Genomic DNA, 21,576 nt, shown 5'->3' on the forward strand with positions numbered 1-21,576 from the left:
AATTAATGAAGTTTTACTACATTTGGGAATTCATATTTTGGACACTGCTTTGACAACATCAAACTAATATGAATTTGACACAAAAATCACTTTTCCCCAGAGGTAAGACTTTGTTTTCTGACACATATAGGTCAACTAGTCATGGTAAATTAAAAGCTGATTCCCAATACTATTTGTCACATTTTTTTTTTGCCTCTTTTACACCCATCTCTGCTGTCTGAATATGCTCATGGAATACAAAGTAGTCTTATCCAATAAAAAAATAAGAAAAATCAAAATAACCATGTGGCATTATGAATATAAATTATTCCATGATTATATGCTTTAGAATTATACCTTCCAGTAGTATAGAGTCTAAAATGTTGACTGCTTTAGATAAAAACAGGATCAATTCCTAAGCTACAATGAAAGCTGTTATCCTGAAGTCAGAGGCTTGAAAATATTAATGCCATTTTGCAAATGTTACCTAACTTCTGTAAAATCAAACAAATATACCCAAGCTAATAGCATCATATAAAGATCATCACTACAAAAGAAATCAGCAAAAATTATGATTATATTCTATGACTCTTAGAAAACTATGCCAGTTACTTGGATCTTCTAGTAGCACTTAAATAATACAATGTATACCTGGGCTGAAAGGACAGTGAAGTAAGAAATTTTATATATATATATATATATATATATATATATATATATATATATAAAAAAACAGACAAATGAAACATTCTATACATATTAAATTTAACATCACCTTGAAGATTTTAGGAAAACTTATTTTTTAATTGAAAATATACTTTAACCAAAAAAATTCCATCATACACTGACCATGTTGAATAACCCTACTGACTGTATAGGAGATTCAAAGGAAGATACTGGATAATATTTGAGCTGCCAGTACTGTGAGTCTCAAGAGGCTGAAGGACTAGAATATCCCTTGGAAGAGAAATCTGGGGGGAAAAATTATTCCTTTTTTTCCTCCAAATGTGGTTAAATAAACCAGTTATCCCCGAAGTAATGAAGACTCATTTCAAGTAATTACTCTGCTTACAAGTTTTATTTACACAGTAATTATTAATAGTGGTTTTTAGTGAATTCCTTGTATTTACATTTTATATACACATTTATACTTGAAAAGTAAAGAAACTGTACAATAATAAAAATGAGAAAAAGAAATACAGTAATTTAGGTCAAACTCAGGAAACAAATACACACAAGTAAGATTAAATTTAGGCAGGTAGTATAACTTCAATGAGATTACTGCCAGGGGTTACATTCCCTCTTATATCAGGGCCACCAATATCGAGGAAGTAGTTACCAGAGTTAAAAACGTCATTCTAAAACCTATTAAGACCCTGGGTACTCCCTCAATATGTATTACAATACCAGTTTCCACTAAGTAAGCTCCTAAGATAGGAGTTAACGTCTGAGGGTTCCACTAGTGGTCCCTAGGCTAGAATGACCCATGGGGTAAAAATATATGGACACCATCTGGTCCCATACTCCTAAAGAGGCAGTCACTGAACTAACAAGTTTTTCAGGCTTGTTAGTTTGAAGACTATATACTACTAACAGAAATAGTATGCTCAAGTGTTGTTTTAAACAAAACTGCAAACATAAAAGCACACTGTACATCTAATTATTAACCAAAGAGCATGTTATACAGATATCACTTATAATACTCAAGTGATTTATTTTAGGTTTAAGGATTAAATGTATTATAATAAAATTCATGTTGATTTACCAATAATTAATTTCTTTATCCACTATACCATCAAAGTTAGACTCATTAGAAAAAAGTTAATTTTATCTTTTTCTTTTACTCTTATTTCCATTGATTAGAAAATTATGCACAGTGTTTTACAAGTCATAGACTTGGCTACATATTAAGATTTCAAATTTAAAACTGGAATTAAATTTTGTTTCTACAGACAGTGAAGGAATTTTAACTAAAAAGTTTAAAGTCTTGCCAAGTAGCATGCTATTTCAGAACTCTCAGAATTTGTATATTTTAACTCTTATCAGTGAAAAATCTCATTTATATTCATGGACTTACTTCCAAAATCAAGTCTTCAGTCCACTAAAGTGCAAAGAACTTTCCTTCTACCAGTTAGCTTCCTTAAATTACTAGATGAACAAATTCTTAGACTAAACAAAAAGGCTAAAATTCTTTGAGTGATGGGTATTCCTTAAGAAACAATTTTCCTTCAAAAACAAACATGATACTGTGGAAAAACACCTAAACAAATGTGAAACAAGCTCCCATCAGTATTTCCAGTTCCCAGAAAACTCCAATTTGTCCCAGCCTATGAATGAAGACAACAATTTCAGTGACTTAAATAATCTACAATGTTGCTTTCTCTTGTTCTCTAATATCTTCAAAAGGTTGGAACGGAGATAATATTTGTATTCAGGTGTTTATTTCAAATAGTATTTTGGAAGTTAAAGTAGTATTTAACAATCCTGCTCTGACCTCCAAAGTGCTTTTATGGTTAACTGTTAAAAAAGAAAAGATGTAAAAATTTGAATAATCTCCAAAGCTGTTAAAAAAGTTTATTGCATTAAACTTCACTCCAAATTATGGAGTATGAACTAGCCATTTAAACTCTTCCCTTTGTAAAATGGCCCTCCCTATAAAATACTTTTTTATTAATACTGTCAATTGGTTACTCATTTCATTTACTTCAGCCATGGAATTCAAAATCAGCAGTTTCCCATGTCTTGATTCTTTTAGATTTCTCCAACATTTTCTTCCATGCTTTTTACATAGGAAATGAAAAACTTTTATCAAAACATTATTTACGTTTCAATTAGTCTGTTAATTTTGAAGATTAGCTTTTCAGAGCAGGACTATTATTCTTGTCTCCTTCTTTAATATCCTTCATTACAGATGCAAAGACCTGGAAATTATATAAAGGAAAGATTAATCCTCAAAATTAACTACCACACAGATTAAAGAGGTTTAAGTAACTATAGTTTATTAACATGAAAAAGCTTTAGTGTATTTAACTCTATCCCCTGGAAGACTGCTATTTTCTCAAATCCTCTTATTCTTTTCAACCCAATTTTATGGTATACAATTAGATTCCAGTTTTCATCACTTGCCAAATATTCTGAAATTACTACTTGGTAACAGAACATTTTCTGGACGCATATTTTCTGACACTTCATTTTAGTAAGCAATAAAACTGTGAGCTTATGATGACTACTGTCTATCATTCAAGGAGCAAGTGATAATGCTTTTATGGCACTTAACTTAGACTGCCAATGTTTGCTTCCTTAACAGGACTAGGCATCTAAAAAGCCAAGATCATACATTATATTCTTTCTGTTGCAAATCTTTAGCACAAGGGAGGTTGTTTTGTTTTTGTTTTTTTAAGTAGGCTCCGTGACACAGAACCTGAACTCATGACCCTGAGATCAAGATCTGAGCTGAGACCAAGAGTTAGACATTGAACCAACTGAGCCACCCAGCAGGTGTCTGATATAATTGTTGTCTATTTGAAATACCAAAGTAAAAAAAAAAACAAAAACCAAAGTTATTGGAGTTACATAAAAATAAAACCATAGCTTTGGATAGGTGAAAGAGGAAAAATCGACTTTAAATTCTTGCTTTTTCAAAGTCAAAAATTATTTTTCTGTTTTTTAATTAGGCACTAACATTTGAGAAATAAGGTATTTTGTTTTTGTTTTTTTTTAAGATTTTACTTATTTATTTGACAGAGAGAGAGAAATCACACGTAGGCAAGAGCAGCAGGCAGAGATAGAGGGGGAAGCAGGCTCCCCGCTGAGCAGAGAGCCCGACATGGGGCTCGATCCCAGGACGGAGATCATGACCCCATCTGAAGGCAGAAGCTTATTAACCCACTGAGCCACCCAGGCACCCCTGAGAAATAAGTTTTTTATAAGTCAACTGGTTGTTTTAACACATCCATTAGAAGAAGTAGGAAAAGGTCACTCTACCTGAGTCCATTTTTTGGTGCTATTTTGCATCTGAATGGCTGCAATACAGCTGAACAGCTTTTCTGATGTGATATCTTCTGGCAATTTAGTTAGAAACTGTGCTATATGAATAAAGTCCATTTGTAGGAGAATATCTTCATATAATCGGAGGATTCCTAATCCAGTCCTAAATAAAAATTCCTCCCCATCTCTGCAAAATACATCCCAGACTCGACAGGCCAGATCAAGTGGTAGTGATTTGCTATACAGTGTGAAGATCCTAAAATTAGGGAGAAAATAGTCATTGAAGTTCTTCATTCATTTATTCATTCACTCATTAATCATCTCTATATAAAAAGAACAGTGCTTAATTAGGGATAAAAAGATAAATAAGATACTACTCCTTCCTTCAAAAAATTTGAATAGTGGGAAAGTAAGTAAAAGTAACTTACCACCTTCCACAGAGACATGGCCTAACAGAAATTAAGAGTGGCAAAAACACCTAGTGGTTAAGGGGATGGGCTCTGAAACCAGAATGTTTAAGTTTGACATTAGTGAGTTACCTTGAGCAAGATATCCATCCTTGCTGTGCCTCCATTTCCTCATTATAAATAAAGAGTAATATTATCTACCTCTCAGGATTGTTTTGAAAATTAAAGGAATAAATGTAAAGTATTCAGAATAGTGCCTGGCACATAAGAAAGGCTCAATAAAAGTTACTTATTTTTGTATGAGGAATCCAAGTATCATCTTTCAGTAACCTAAATACAAAATTGTAATCAGACTTCTCTCTTTTCTCCTCCCACAAACATCTACTGGTTCTTTCTTTCCTTTACCAAACTTTACTTACTACTTCTTTTGTAGCATGTATAGCTCCAACAGAATCACTAAAATGTTTTTTCCCATCCTATCTGACGATGTCTGATTATGTAATTTTTTTTTTTAAGATTTTATTTATTTGACAGAGAGAGACAGTGAAAGAGCGAACACAAGCAGGGGGAGTGGGAAAGGAGAAGCAGGCTCTACGCCGAGGGAGCCCAATGCGGGCCCGATCACAGGACCTTGGGATCATGACCCAAGGCCAAGGCAGCCGCTTAACAGACTGAGCCACCCAGGTGCCCCGTTCATGCAATTCTTTATCCAGTGGAGCTTCAGGGCTGTGCTCTGGTTGGGGAAATAGGGCAGTAGGTGCTAGAGAACTTTTCTTGAAGCTGCCTTGGCAGAGCACACTTTTTTTTTTTCTTTTTAAATAACTAATCTCTACACTCAATGTGGGGTTCAAACTTATAACCCTGAGATCAAGAGTTGCATACCCCACCTTTGGGAGCCAAGAGCTCCCAAAGTACACATTTTTCTTTACAAAGACTGTGCTTATCTGAGGTAGTGCTGATGAAACTTGAGGAAGGAACTAAGTTTTACTACTTACATAGGTAATAAGTTCAACAGAGGCAGTGAAACAAAAATCCATGTCTATTTCTTAAATAACACATATTTAATTGCATAATAAAAGCACACCCCTGGTAGTACAGAGGATAGTAATTCATTGCTCAAAATGAGAGAAGGTACCAGCAGTACTCACTACTAATTACATTCTGCTCCCTATTACCAAATGTGATACTGGTTTGCCTTATGTTCGTTCGCACTCCTCAAGACCGGCAATTGAGTATTTTTGCCCCTTCTCTACAGATTTAGTATTTGACCTTGGTCCTCTGGGTCTCGTAACATAAAACTTTTCTTCTCCCCATTATCTTGGCGCCTTCCCAGAGGAACTCTAATGTTCCCAGTAGAAATGGAAAAGAACACACTGAGGCAGCACCTCTTTCTGCCTCGGATTCTGTCCCCATCCTTTAATAAAACCACCTTTTTGGGCATCTGGGTGGCTCACCTGGTTAAGCAACTGCCTTCGGCTCAGATCATGATCCTGGAGTCCTGGGATCGAGTCCCACATTGGGCTGCCTGCTCAGCAAGGAGTGTGTTTCTCCCTCTGACCCTCTTCCATCTCATGCTCTCTAACTCTCTCTCTCTCAAATAAATAAATAAAATCTTTAAAAGAACAAACAGGGGCTTCTGGGTAGCTCAGAGGGTTAAGCCTCTGCCTTGGGCTCAGGTCATGATCTCAGGGTCCTGGGATCAAGCCCCACATTGGGCTCTCTGCTTTGCAGGGAGCCTGCTTCCCCCCCTCTCTCTGCCTGCCTGCTTGTGATCTCTCTCTCTGTGTCAAATAAAAAAATAAATAAATAAATCTTTAAAAATTGAAAACAACAACAACAACAACAACAACAACAACACCTCTCTTGCACCAAAAAGGAAAAAAAAAAAAAAAACTGAAAAATAACTACGTTTTTTAAAAGGTTTAAATAAAAGAAAACCCAAACAACTGGGAATATAGCATACTTGATCAAGGCCATTAATTATATTTCTATAGTGAACCTTAGTCTCATTTACAGGAAATCCACTGAATTTGATGACTGGGGTTTAAGGTTTGAATGTTTCACATGTACTTTTAACACGCTATCTTAAGATAATTGCTCCATCCCTTTGGAAAATTCACCATCCCACCATTCTGTAATCAACTGGTTACGGCTCGCAAGAGTCCTCGGCAAGGAAGAACTATAAGTGCAACACTGAGAAAAAGGCACTAGCACCTAAATAAAGCATCACTCCTCTGTCAAAAAGCAGGATAAAGCCTTGAAAAAAACAAAGCCCTCAGTAAAAAAAAACAAAACAAACCAAAAAAACATATCATAACTATCTAAGTTCTTGTGTGTTAAGAATGATAAAGAAATAGCTCTCTCCTGAGCGTAGCATGCACCCGTTGAAGGAAATAATCCATGTAAAACACTCTCACTACAACCCAAGATAAAGATATTATTCCCATTTTATAGATAAAAAACTAAAACACAAACTGAGGGATTCTGATTTCAGTCCAGAGTCCATGCTCTTAATCAAATGCCTCCCCACAAAAATGTCTGAGTTTCTCTATTTGTTAAGGGAAGGAGTTTTTATCTGTATAATCCTGTGCATGAGATTTACTCTTGTTCCTAAAATACACAAAAAGTTATACTATTTTATTGATGTTATGACTTACCAGTCGATCAAGTATATATCTGGTGTAAGACTGTAAGATTTGAAATGAAGAAATAGTTTGGAGAGATTTTCTTCAAAAAATACTTCAAACGTTGCAAAATATTTCAACATCTAAAGATAGAAATATCAATACAGTTATTGAACAGTATACTTTAGAAATAGAGAAATTAAACCCTTAAAAAATTAAAAGAAAATCTTGCTTAGCACTTCTTTCCGAGTCTTTTTATCAAGCATTTGTAAAATTATAATTCAATGAAAAACTTATTTTAGATCAGATTATTTTGGTCTTGTAATTATTGTTTTTCACTCTAAAAGAGCATTCAGACTATAGAAACTGACAGTCAAAGGAAAACACGATTCCTTCCAAATGTTCATACCATGTTGTGATCCACACGAAAAAAGGCCAGCTGGCATGGCTTATTGAGGAGGTTTGCAAATGCAATGAAGGCATCTGCCTCTTCCAAATTGAGAATGAGAACTGCTGCTATGAAGGACATCCCTTGGACCTTCAAAGAAAAGAAATTCATCAAAATGTGCTTACAATAATTCAATACAGTTTATCTTATTGTATTCCTTAAAAATTATAAAGTGATATTAAAGTAGAATTAACCAAGTTTTCTTTTTGTCAATGAAAGTAAATACGGAGAACCTGTCAATAACTATGAAATCTCCCTAATCTTAAATTTTTTTGTTCATGTGTTATGGTTTAAAAAGATTAGTGAAAATTTTGGAAAAAAAGGAGAAAGTATCAGCTTTTACTTGCTACAAAAGCCTATCTCCATGTACTAATCTCACTTTCATTTTCTCTCACTCTGAAGTCTTTCAAAGTAGAGGACATTGAAAATCTGGTGATTGTCTTCATTGTCACAGCACATCTGTCTGAGGTATAAAGTGAGGAAATAAGAATAAAAGAAATGTATGAAAAGTGCTACTGAAGTTCTAAGACAGAAGAGGTGGTGGGAGGGTGGAAGTAGGCTGGGTTCCTGGAAAAGCAGGATGAACAAATAAGAAAAAAAAAAAAATCCCAAGAAATTAAAAAAAAAAAAAAAATGTGACCAAAGACACATAGGACCAGCCCAGCTGAAGCACAATCTTGAAATTGGGAGAACTTAAGTAGGATGCAATTCCAACAGTGAAAAGCCTTGAGGAAAAAGCTCAGCTACACAGATGCTTGTTTGTGAGTTATGGACAACTGTTGTACATTTTTGAGCAGATAAGTAATATGAACTGCTGCTCATTGTTTAAAAAAACTTCCTCAGGCACTTCTGGTACAGATTTGCATAACAGACTTACACAAAAACAACACTAACAGTATTTACAATGAAACCGCCCGTCTCGTCTCTTTTTCCAGCCAAATGTTTTCAAGGTTTGCCTGCAATCACTATTTCTACTTTCTCAACTCCCTTTGAAGTTTTTATTTCTTGCAGACTTCAGTTTGGATTCCCACTCCATTACTAGCCGATCTTGAAACTCCTCTTGCCAGGATAACCAATAACTTGTAAAACCCAATGGGCACTTTTCTACCCTTTTAGAATTCCCTTTGCTTCTGTGATCCAATATTTCTTTGTTCTCCTCCTACTTCTCTGGCTTCTTCTGTGTACTCTTTACAAAATCTATAGTAATTCCCTATTTGATTTTCTAGAGTATAAATTCCATGAGGATAGAGCCTGTGGCAGGCAGAATAAGTGATAAGTGCTACAGCACAAATATGGCATAGTAACGGGGGGAAGTGCCAAGTTTGGGAATATGGTAGGTTTTATATTAAAGAAGATGTTCCAAGTAGTCCTTATGGAGAAAGTGAAATTTGAGTGAAAGATCTAAAATCCCTTGCTCATGTATTATGTCACAGAATAGTCAAAACATTATGTAATGTTCACATTTTTTAAAGATTTTATTTTGGGGATGACTGGGTGGCTCAGTCAGTTAAGTGTCTGCCTTTGGCTCAGGTCATGATCCCAGGGTCCTGGGATTGAGTCCCACTTGGGGCTCCCTGCTCAGTGGGAGCTTCTCCCTCTGTTCCTCCCCCTCTACTTGTGCGCTCGCTCTCCAATAAATAAATAAAATCTTAAAAAAAAAAAAGACAAAGGTAAGATGAGGTTTCATGACTTCCAGTTAAACATGGCAAACTGAACCCCTTTTTTTTTTAAGATTTTATTTATTTATTTGAGAGAGAGAATGAGAGGTGAGAGGTCAGAGGGAGACACAGACTCCCCACTGAGCAGGGAGCCCCACATGAGACTTGATCCCGGGACTTCAGGATCATGACCTGAACCAAAGGCAGTCACCTAACCAACTGAGCCACCCAGGTGCCCCTGAGCACTCACATTATTCTGTGTTCCCTCCCAAATCCAACTATAATGACATTAAAAAAATCAATATGAGCCTAGGAAGACAAAGAGAATGGAAAATAATATAAACAGTAAATAAAAATGTCACTAGCATTCCAGAAGTTGTAACTAAATGGAGAATGTTGAAACTAAGATATCTGCAGAGAAGAAAGCCAATAAGCAGCAAACCAATTCTGCCACAAATCTGCAAGGCTCAGAAACTGGAGTTACAGGCCGCTCTGAAATTGGAGGGGTTAAGGCTAAAACTGGGATTGGCTGAAAATTTATACAAGGAGCAAATCCCTTCCTCTATTCTATAGGGACAGGTGCCTATCTTTCCCTCAAGCCAACATAATCTAAGAGGTTTATCTCCAGAGGCACAGACACAGGGAGGAGGGAATAGGCACCACACCAACAACAGTGGCAATTAATAAAGGCTTACAAATTGAATAATAAAACCCCCAGTAGCTCTCCCAGAAATCTGGCAGGCAGTCTCCCAAGTGCCTGGGAAGATTCCTCTCTGGTTAGTTGATAGCCCCAAGAAAAATAAGACAGAGTGATACAGACATTTGTGAGCTAGTACAACATAAGATACTTTGATAAGATAGATAAAATGTTTATATTCAAAAACCAGATTGAAACAAATACTTACATAACCAACGTCAGGTCTATAACACGTATATGCCCCTAAGATACTATGTAAGACATCATGATATGGGCCACCCTTAGGAGAGAAAAATGAAATGTCAAATACACAAATAACTGTGTAATGTTAATTCCCAAATAAGTAATTTTTAAATAAACTCCAGCATTTCCTAAATGAGTTGTTTTAGTTATAGTATATTGTGTCACTGTCAGAAATACTCTAAATATGCTCTGTAATGTTTTCTCTAAAGAATTAATAAAAATATTTAATCCTGAACCAAAGAAAAGTCAAATGAACTCACTTGATAGATGCAAGTTATACAGTCTTTGTACTATTTTAAAGATTTCTAGATTTGGTACAATAAGATTATGATGAAAACAGACTGTTTCACTTCATATAATTTTAGCAAAAGGAAACCATCAAGCTACACCAAATTTAAGTTTATTAATAATTTTAATCTTAATGGTAAAAATTTTTATTTCATTGTATCAATCTAGAGAAATTCCATGTGAGAAATAGAAAGTACATACAAAATGTAATGATCATTTCTCATAAAGTATAAGCAATTCATGACTGCCTATGCACAAAATCATTTTTATGAACCATTTTTTCCTATTTCAACAGTAATCCTAGAAAACTAAGATTTGGGAAAATGTTCTTTGTATTTTAACAACTGACTAAGCAAAAATGTTAAAATTCAAATAGCTTTCAGAATTAAAAAAAAACAAAGAAATTCACCATAATGAATAAAAGTATTATGGGCTATGCTAACTACAATGTGTTCAGTCAATGGGTCAAAATAACAGAAATTCCTTCAGAATTTTCCCAATAGTTCCACACTTTCATATGAAGGTCTCTAATTTTTATAGTTTTGCTTTTTAAAAAAATAATAGCTATGCATTTGAGAATTCGTTGCCTTGGATCAAAAAAAATTTAGAAGTAGTTACAACTGGTTAGAAACCCTCACCTTCTGAAAGATGTAAAGGGATGGAAATGTACGGGATATGTCCAACTTAATTAATTCCAGACTGGCCTCCCGATCAGCAACAGATACACCTGCATTTGTCAGGTAGATAAAATTAAAATGATTACTTGGCTATACCCAGTTCAATCTTGTACACACAGAATGATCACATAGCATCGATATGTTACTTAAGGAAAGTTAAAAGATGAATAATCCAGAAATTCAAAGAAACACCACACAGCTTTTGCTGGAACTTAAGAGCTTCTTACATGAAGAAAGTATTTATGTATTTATCAGAAAAGTATATGAAAGGTTTCTACTTCCAGTTTTTATACAAGAGCAGATTATCACTCCACAATAACAACTGGAAAAAATAAGTAAGTTTCAAACAGCACAAGGTTTTTAAGAATGCTGTGGACAAAGAGAGAGAGGTCCAGATGATTTAAATCCCAGAAAAAGAAGAGTCTTTCCTAGGTAGCTATTTTTCTTCCTGGAGGCATATGCCAAATCTGGGCCATGACTTTGGGACTGAGTCTGCCATAGACAAAGGTACCCTTGCTTGAGAAAACAGAAACCAGAAGAGATTTCCATGGCCAAATAAGACCGATGTGATAGAATCTGGAGGAGTCTGAATGTATATCTGGTTTACCCCTATGGGACTTCTGTGTAGTGTTAGTGAAGTGCAGAAGGCTGGGCTGGAAAGGCAGAAGGAAATCACCCCAAATTACAAAGCCTTTGGGAGAGCATCTCAGGAGAGGGAGAAGCCTATACGACAAATAAACTACAAAAAATAGACAGTTTTTCCTACCAAGATGTGTGAAACCCATGATGAACTAAGTTTACCTAAAGCTGAAACCTTAGCCAAATCTAGCTCAGTTACTGATTGAACTGAGGCGATAATCCAACTGCCTGACAGAAAACAGCATGCTTCCTCTGCAGGGCAAACATCAACTTCAGTTTATCTACCCTTCTTCTATAGAATGACTGACATATAATAAAACATTTTAAGATATGCAAAGAAGCAGGAAAATGTGACTTACAATCAAGAGGAAAACAAACCCACAGAAGCAGGCCTGAAGATGATCCAGTATTAGAATTAAACAAGAATATTAACTGTTGGGGCGCCGGGTGGCTCAGTGGGTTAAAGCCTCTGCCTTCAGCTCAGGTCATGATCCCAGGGTCCTGGGATCGCCCCGCATCGGGCTCTCTGCTCAGCAGGGAGCCTGCTTCCTCCTCTCTCTCTGCCTGCCTCTCTGCCTGCTTGTGATCTCTCTCTGTCAAATAAATAAAATCTTAAAAAAAAAAGAATATTAACTGTTAAATGTTAAAGAAAATAGAGGGAAAGGATGGGAGGAAATGTATGGAATGGAAAGGTGAATTTCCACAGAGAAACAGAATCTACAAAAAATATCAGTTTGAGGGGCACCTGGGTGGCTCAGTGGGTTAAGCCTCTGCCTTCAGCTCGGGTCATGATCCCAGGGTTCTGGGATCGAGCCCCACATCGGGCTCTCTGCTCCTCAGGGAGCCTGCTTCCTCCTCTCTCTCTGCCTGCCTCTCTGCCTACTTGTGATCTCTCTCTGTCAAATAAATAAATAAAATCTTTAAAAAAAAAATATCAGGTTGACATTCTAAATTACAAAACAGAATATCTGAAATTAAAGACTCATTGGACAGATCTAACAGAATGGATACTGGGAAAAAGAAGATTGGTGAAATTGATTACAGGTCAATAAAAATCATCTAAACTGAGGCACAAAAAGGAAAAAATATGTTTTTTAAGTGAAAGACTTGACAGACACTGATAAATGGTCTAACATACATGTCTAAAAAAAGAGAATTGAGGCAGAAGTAGTAGTTGAAAAAACAATGGCCAGGAAAGTTAAATGACAACTGCAAATTATAAACACACAGGTAATAAGAAATCAGTAAATCAGATAGAATACTGTTTCTAATTGGAATAATTCTTCATTACACGAAATTAATTTCTACTAAAGTACAACTTTTACCACTTAATCATGACCAAAATGTCTCAAAAGTAATTATTTTAATTCTTATACTTTCAAAACTTTATAAAATGAATTCAAAAAGAATTATGAAACAGCTAAGGCCTTTCCAGTGTACAGCTTCTTACATCTTCACCTTCCTTACACTTTTAGTTTCCCAAAAATAGCTGACAGAGCTAACAGGTCTCAGAATGACACATGAACCTTCTCAAAATCAAATCTTCTCTCTAACCTTATTTGGTCAATTCTCCCTAACCTACTATTCACTCTTCTAAAAATAGGAGAATATTCAAGAAATTTAATAAAGTTGTATACATACTCATAGAAAACCACTCTGCAACACATACCACTTCTCTATTCTAAATCATGTTCATTTTTAGAGTTTTACTTACTGGCAAAAGAAGAATGTTTGCTATCTATGAAGTAGAGCAAATACAGAAAGAAAAGTGGCAGACAAATAGCTCTCCATTATTCAAGGATAAGAGGTGACTGAATACATTTACCTATATTTAATAAATAATGATAACAGGAAAAAAGTGTCCCTATCTTCTTCAAAATGATTAGGGAAAAAACTGAGTGGAGGGAAAGATGAGGTCTATGAGTTAATTCAATGAACAAAGGCTAAGGCACGATAAGAATTATAAATAATGTTTTGGGGAGTGAGTGAAAGCAGTGATTGAGGATATAGGTCATAACTGAGGAGTGAAGACCATCTATCTTTAAGTTAAAAGTAGGCTTAAAAATATTTCAGTTTTTAAGTTATTAGTCTTACTGTTGTGAATAAATCCTGGGTTTCAAGGTCCAAAAACACAGGTTTACATCACAGCTTCACTGCTTACAAGTTAATTACTTTGAGCCTCAGTCTCCTCTTATATCATTCAGGATAATACCACCTACTTAAAGGGCTACTAACATTAAAGGAAATAATGTTGTAAAGCAATTGCTACAGTTCCTGACACATGGTAAAAATCACACCCATATCTTCACTGACTGGGTTTTCACCCAGAAATTTGTACTAAAAAAAAAAAAAAAAATCACACCTTCTGCATCATTCTCTGAACTTGTTTCACTGAAGCTTTTCCACCGTTCTTTTGCTCTTGAGAGGAAGATTTCATAAAGTTCTAGGGAAAACAAAATAAAAATTAATAATAGTAGGAAAAATACATTCATATATTTTAACTTTTACCCTTTTTTTCCTGGCCATGGAAAAGGTTCATTTGTAAACCTGGGGCCACACATGGAATAAGGCAGCTTTGAGAGTTAAGTGCCATGAAAAATATATACATGGAACCATGGGATCACTTGGGAGAGTTTTCTAACCCAGGTAGGGGATAAAGGAAGGCTTCTTAGAGAAGTGATGACTGAGCTGTCCCATAAAGAATAAATATGGGTCTTATAAAAGAACAAGGTGAAAGAAGGCATTCTAAGAATTCTTGTCATGGGCAGTCACAAAGAGAAAAGAGATCATGACTTATTTGCATGAATTACAAGTGATTTCAGGACGCTTAGATTAAAAGGGGTAAGGGAGTAAGAGCAGATGATAAGGCTGGATGACAGAGGCAAGCATTAGTTGGTCATGGGACCTGAATGGCATGCTAAGGGGATTAGAGTTTATCTACAACTACAAGAGTCTATAGCACACTCTGATCTGTGTCCGTTAAGCCAGCAGTAGTGTTGTGGGTAGGTTGAAGCTGACGTTTTGCTGAAGTGAAGTTAGAGTTTTGTGGTAATAGCCCAAGGAAAAGATGATGAGGCTTAAACTTGAGCGGTGATAGTGCAGTTGGAGAGAAGAAATGAACACAAGAGATATTCAGAAAGCAGAAAAAGCAAAACTTGCTGAAAGAGAGGGGGAAAAGGCAGACTCATTAGGACTTCCAGGCTTCTGGCTACAGTAGCTGGGTACATAATAATGTCACTGAGAGAATGAACACAGAGGAAGCAAATTTGTGATTTGTGGGAAGGAGGAAGGTGATAAGTTCCATTTTGGACAAACTGGATCTGAAGGCAGTGCATGCATACTGGAGAAAGAGTTTGGGATCCTTCAGTATACAGTTGATGATTAAAACCATTCATAAGTGTGTTCAGGGAGATTATTAGGGCAAAAGAAATGAGAAATATGGATTGCCAGGAAAGACAAATATTAAAGGGTAGACACAGGAAGATGCACATCAGAAGAATAAGAACTGCACAAAGAGGGGCACCTGGGTGACTCAGTGGGTTAAGTCTCTGCCTTCAGTTCAGGTCATGATCACCGGCATTGGGCTCTCTGCTCAGCAGGGAGCCTACTTCCCACTCTCTCTCTGCCTGCCTCTCTACCTGTTGGTTATCTCTCTCTCTGTCAAATAAATAAATAAAATCTTTTAAAAATGCATGAAGAAATAAAAGAGAACCAGTTGTCCTAGAAACCAAAGGAAAAGAGCATTTCACTAACTATACATAGGACAGGGAGTTGCTGTTTGACACCGGACAAGCTACTTAACTCTTCTAACCTAGTTTTCTCATTCCTAAGTGGAGCTAGTACTAATACTTACAGCCTAGGGCTTTAAATATTAAATGAGATAATATATGTAAAATCTTGGAAGCACTTAGATGTAAGCTACAAAGAAGGAAGTGATCAACTATCCAGTATCATATAGCAAGACAAAATCTGAAATTTGCCCATTGGAATTTGTAGCACAGAGGTGATGGGTGACCCTGATGGGAACAACATCTGAGGGTAAAGGGGGCAGAAGCCCAAATGCAGAGATGTGAAGAATCTAGAGAATATACCTTCTAGCTAACAGACTGGATATATGGGAGGAAATGAATTCTGATTTAACTTTTACTCTTAAAAATGGAGAAAAACCCTATTATGGCTCAGGTCTTCCTTTGTATAGCAGGCATCAAAAATGTGGCAAATCAAAGAACTTGATTCTACCAAAACTATTTATTACCACAACTGGAAAGAAAGCAAATAAAATACTGCACAGTGGTCATCCAAATAGCTACAATAGAGAATGTACGTATGAGGCAGGAAGAGATGCTTTTGCTAAAGGAGTATCATCATGGAGTAAGAGAAAAATGATTTTTTGGAGTCAGTAAGACCTAGATTCAAATACCAGATTTTCAGTATTTGGGACTTTAAGAAAGTTACATGGTTACTCTGGAATTTGGCTTTCTTCATTTGTAAAGTGGAGAAAAATAATACCTAATCATGGGAATACTGATGATTAAACAAGATAATTTTCATAAAGCTCCTGACAACTTACAGACCCTCAATAAATGCTAGTGCTTGTTTTCCTGGATGAAAAATGGAGAAACTGGTTTCTCCATTAGGATACTGCTTTCTAAAGCTACGTAACCTTCAGATTTGGTCGGAGGGCCTGCATTCAAATATCTTTACTCATATCTTTCCATTTTAAGTGCCCAGTCACTGTGAGACTACCACTTTATGCACCCATATGCATGATCTTGATACAACTTCAAGAATAAAAGAAACAATGTTTTTTCCTCAATCCTCAGATTTTAACGGTCTTACTTTCTAACCATTATTGATATTCTAAATTACACAAGAACAGAACATTTCAATGACAGATGACCAGCAAAAAACATTTCTTACAAAACACCAACATTTATATATTGCCCAAAATGCCCAGAACGTTTTTGCTTTCATTAATCTTTTTTAAAAAGTTTGTTTAAAGGCAGTACAATATGATTTTTAAAAAAATTCAAATAGTATAAAGTGGTATAGAATAAAAAGTAAATTTCCTTCCCTCAAATGTAACTATGCTTACCAGAAATCTAAAGATGAAAATATGAAGGTACAAATATATACAGATATATCTTACTCTTAAAAAAAAAAAAAAGGTGTGGCAGCATATTATAGCACCAACATGCATCTTGCTTTATTATATTAGAAGCTACCCCTTATTAGGAGAATAAATCTGCTTTAGTTTTCTTATTTAAAACAACTGCACAGTATTCCAATGTATGACTGTACCATAATAAGTATTCTTATATTAACAAGAATCAGATCTTTATAAAAAAAGCTGACTAGATATATTTCAAGCAGCTCTTGCTATGTTGATCTCTTCTCCCTTCTGTTCATTTTTCATTACTACTAGTCATTTAGAAAGAACATTTTTTTTAAAGTCAAAATTTCTATTATTTGAATTCGTCAATAATTTGATAAAAGAGGTAGATATAATTTTGTAATTTAGATATGCAATTTTTTTTTGCAGTTATCAGGTACCAAACTGAAGGTCACGATTTCTGATTTCAAACTGACTCCAAGCCACATCCAGTCTCACTATTCTACTCAAATTTTAAAGCTGTCCTGGAAGAAGAAAGGCTCTCCGAATAAATCCTCACCTGTGGGAGCCACAGAATTGATCTACTAATAAAAATATGGTAATGCATTTTAAACATCAAAGGACATCTCTCCAGGGAAGATTTACAGTGCTTATCTACAATAAGAAGACTTGCATTTCAGTTCAATTCCATACTTGACTCCACATACCTCATTTATGTTATTCTGAATCTACAAATGTAGAATATGAAGCAGACTTAACATGTATCTTGAACTTGAATTGGGAACTCTTTGAGATCCGTATAAGTTTCACTTTCTCATTTTCTGACAATGATAAACACTGTACATACTCTAAGCAAATTTCACTTTCGCTGTAATTTCATATTCATTACCACAAATAACTGTTAGAGCAATCCTTTCAGATAGCTAATACTCTAACTCCATTTACAGATGAAGAAAACTAATTCTCTTAGATGTTAAGTAATTTGCCCAAGGTCACAAATCTAATGTATAGTGGAACCAAGATTTGAACCACTTAAGACTGACTTTAGAACCTTATTCCTGGACGCCTGGGTGGCTTAGTTGGTTGAGCGACTGTCTTCGGCTCAGGTCAGGATCCTAGAGTTCTGGGATGGAGCCCCACATCGGGCTCTCTGCTCAGCAGGGGTTCTGCTTCTCCCTCTGTGCTTCCCCCTCATGCTCTCTCTCTCTTTCTCTCTCTCAAGTAAATTAAAAAAAAAAAAAGACTTAAAAAAAAAACTTATTCTTATCCTCTATTCTACTTATTCTAATCCCACTATTCTATTCTTACTTTACTAATTCTTGTTCTACTATTCTCTAAGGGTTATAAATGTCATGATTAAAATCAGTAAGTAAAAGTCAAACTGTTAAGAGTCATTAAAAGGAAACAAAATTAAGTTATCAAAAGTAAGTTTACTTCAGGGTACCTGGGTGGCTCAGTCAGTTGAGTGTCAGACTCTTGAATTTGGCTCAGGTCATGATCTCACTCAGGGTTGTGAGATCATGCTGTGTATTGAGTTCCATACTCAGTGCGGAGTCTGTGAGAGTCTCTGCCTCCTCCTCTCCCCTCCTCCCTATTCTCTCTCTCTCTCGAAAAAAAAAAAAAAAATCTTATTTAAAAAAAAGTAGATTTACTTCAATTGAAATTTAGCTTCCTTCCTACCACTAATAAAAAAGAACGATCACCTAGTCCATTCCTGAATACAGAACTGTTTAGTAGAGAAAATATAAAATTACTTTCAAAGTAAATGACCTAGTTATGTTACCAACTTTATAAATTTTGAGCTTGAAAAACAACTTCATGATTGCATTATCATAAAAGGTTAATACCAACTTAACCAGTATTTTAATGCAGAAGGTATTAGGACACTTAACATTCTTGAGTCAAAGTTCTCAACAAAACTACAAACCAAATTTCAAATAGCCATCAATACTTTATCACCTCATCTGTATATAAAAACGATTCTTAAGATTTAAAACAATTACTGTATGTTCAACAATCCTTAATGTCAAGGGTTTTATCTGAGAGTTCTGACTGTAAAAATATTTCCTTTTAATTCGTTTCAAGCACAGAGGGCAAAACAAAACTTTGTTTTATTTGGAGGAAATGGTTAGGTTAGGTAGACTTGAATCTTTTCTAACCTAAATTAAAAACTCTTTAATTCTTCCTTCCTTCCTTTATTTTTTTATAAAGTAAACTCTTACCCCCAACATGGGGCTTGAACTTACAATCCCAAGATCAAAGATCAAGAGTTGCATGTTCTATTGACTGAGCCAGGCAGGTACCCCACTTAATTCCTCCTTTAAATTATATTTTTAAAATTTAAAAAAAAAAAAGTCTGCTTAAGGAAACATGTTTGTTATGGGATATTTGTGAAAATCAGTGTTAAAAATCATTGATAAGAGTGCCTAGGTAGCTCAGTCAGTTAAACATCTGACTACTGAGTTTGGCTCAGGTCATAATCTCAGAATCCTGAGACTGAACCCAGCATCAGGCTCCTATTCAGCAGGGAGTCTACCTATCTTCCTCTTCCTCTGCCTCTGCTCCTCCCTCTGGTCATGCTCTCTCACTCTCTCTTTCTCAAGTAAATCTTTTTATAAAAAATCATAATCATACCATTCAAAGTTGGCATCACTTCTAAGACTAAAGATAAATATTCAGATTTTTATTATAATTCTGTCCAGTTTTTTATTTATTTTTATTTGCTACAATGGGTATCCTTGTAAAAAAGCTTTTGTACCCAGTCCTGACGATTTTCTTATTCTTAGAACTAGAATAGATAGGTGAAAGATTATTTTTTGAGGCCCTTGTTAAATATTTCTATATTATTATCAGTCATACCCTATGCGGATAATTTTCATTTATTTTAATCACTTTTGAGAGGTAAAAAATAGTACCCTGATGTTCTTTTAACATACGTCATTGATTTGACTATCACCAAGAAAATGATTAAATAATTTATAGTACAGCCAAACTGGAATACAGTGCAGCTATAGTATTGCATAATGTATATTTGTATGCAGTGACAAAGAGGATGTTCAAGGCAGATTATAGTGTGGAAAAAAATAAGCCATGAAATAAGCTTATGGTATACATTCTTTTTTGTGGGGGGAAAAGAAAAGAAAAAGAGAAGCCTTAAACATTATCATACTTGATGCACACTTTTTTTTAACATGTATAAAAAAAGATCTGAAAGAACATACATTAAACTTGTATTTATAGTAGGATCAAAAGCAGGAGTCGGGGTAGAAGAGTGGGAAGAAACATACAATTTGTTCCTCACTACTGCTTGAGTTTTAAAAAACTAGTATGTAAATAACATTTTTTAAGTAACAGCAACAATCTATTCACATAATTATACCAGAGTTCCTCAGTCTTCCTGTGGTGCCACTGTCTAGCACTGTCATTATCACTCAAACCTATTTAACATTTACTAGTTACTACTTTACATTTTCCTCTATTTGATATCATCCTAATTTTAACTAACTTTTTTTTACTGCATCAAAACTACTTTACATTTTACTTCTATCATTTAAGATTTTAAAAAGCATAAGAAAATAAAATGGTTCTTTGAGAGTCTTTCTTCTTTTTCTGTTTTTTTTTTAAAATTTGAAATTTTCAAATAAAAATCTGAAAGGAGTGGTTTGGGTAGAGATATAGGAAAAGAAACTTCTAGCCTTCTACCAGCATTTATGTTTTTTTTAAACAGAGGGGATACCTTCTCACCATCAGACTATTTCATTTTTCCTTTTATATACTTATACATCCACTGCTACCTAGAATCCAAGAAGTTACCTGCAGTCAAGATATTTGGATGTCAATTATACTACTGATGGTTGTCAACTAAAGGAAAACCCATAAATCTTATTTATGTAAAAATCTTACTCATTAAATCATACCAGGTTTTACAGGGAGTGGGAATGAGGCATGCTCTTAAAATGACATTAGATATGGTAATGTCTTTTTAAATGGTCAATCTAATAACCTGCCTTGTAACACTGCAGATGGCTATTTGGATGGGTGGGAGTAACTGAATATAGAATACAAACCAGGAGTGATATTTAGTTCATTTCCTACAGCTAGACTCCAAACTTTCCCACGAACACTAGGGGGCAATCCCTGCCACCACAATTCTCGAACTCTTCTCGTACTACGCCTAGAATTAAAGGGGGAGAAAAAAAGGAGAGAGTTACTTTTTATACCAAAACACTAGTTGCATGATGGTTTACCTAGTCTGTGGCCAAGTGACTGAATGACTTTTTAAGAACATGGTTAAGTATTTGATGCATTCTTTCTGTGGGGTTCATGTCTGTAGGCAACAGAAACCTAAAGAATAAACAGTACTCTAAAGGAGGACAACAGTAATTTAAAGGGAGCTGCCTTCTACAACTGCCACTTATCGGCTACAGTGAGAGAATCAGAAATATGTGGACAATCACATAAGAAACAGGATAAAAGGAACATAAAAATCTGTTGTCAACTCAGTACCAAAAAGAAAAACACAAGGTATTTACTAAGGATAAGGAGTCTTTGAGAGGCAGTGTTAGTCTACTGAAAAGTATAGGTTTTGGAGTCAGAGAGGCCTGAATTCAAATCTGGTTTAACTATTCATTAATTGTATTACCTTGGGCAAATTATTTAACCTTTCTGGCCTTGAGCTTCTTTATAAGATAAATGAGAATAAAGGCTGTAAGAATCAAATGTGATTACTTATGTAAAGAGCTTAATGTGCTATATGTCACACTGTACCAATATTCAACAAATTCCTTATGCATACCCTACACTAGGCTCTGCAGAC

At 35.2% G+C, this 21,576-nt stretch overlaps 1 protein-coding gene across 10 annotated transcripts in view; it reads right to left on the reverse strand.

Annotated features, from left to right (window-relative positions):
* Positions 1-1,038: 1,038 nt before the first annotated feature.
* TBC1D12 (TBC1 domain family member 12) overlaps positions 1,039-21,576 on the reverse strand; it is a 100,815-nt gene continuing 80,277 nt past the window's right edge. For 9 of the 10 annotated variants that reach the window (XM_032836001.1, XM_032836011.1, XM_032836053.1 and 6 more), the window contains 8 exons: positions 20,828-20,934; positions 14,010-14,090; positions 10,970-11,058; positions 10,009-10,080; positions 7,407-7,535; positions 7,031-7,140; positions 3,964-4,222; positions 1,039-2,900 (listed from right to left, as the gene is read on the reverse strand). In XM_032836001.1, coding sequence (XP_032691892.1) covers positions 2,832-2,900; positions 3,964-4,222; positions 7,031-7,140; positions 7,407-7,535; positions 10,009-10,080; positions 10,970-11,058; positions 14,010-14,090; positions 20,828-20,934 — 916 coding nt within the window. In that variant the 3' untranslated portion in view covers positions 1,039-2,831. Of the gene's footprint in view, positions 2,901-3,429; positions 3,510-3,963; positions 4,223-7,030; positions 7,141-7,406; positions 7,536-10,008; positions 10,081-10,969; positions 11,059-14,009; positions 14,091-20,827; positions 20,935-21,576 lie in introns of those variants that run through there. The other variant, XM_032836019.1, reaches the window with a different exon arrangement.

The sequence above is a fragment of the Lontra canadensis genome, unplaced genomic scaffold (genome assembly GCF_010015895.1).
Source record: "Lontra canadensis isolate GAN:19392208 unplaced genomic scaffold, GSC_riverotter_1.0 scaffold3, whole genome shotgun sequence".
NCBI classification, from domain to species: Eukaryota; Metazoa; Chordata; class Mammalia; order Carnivora; family Mustelidae; genus Lontra; species Lontra canadensis.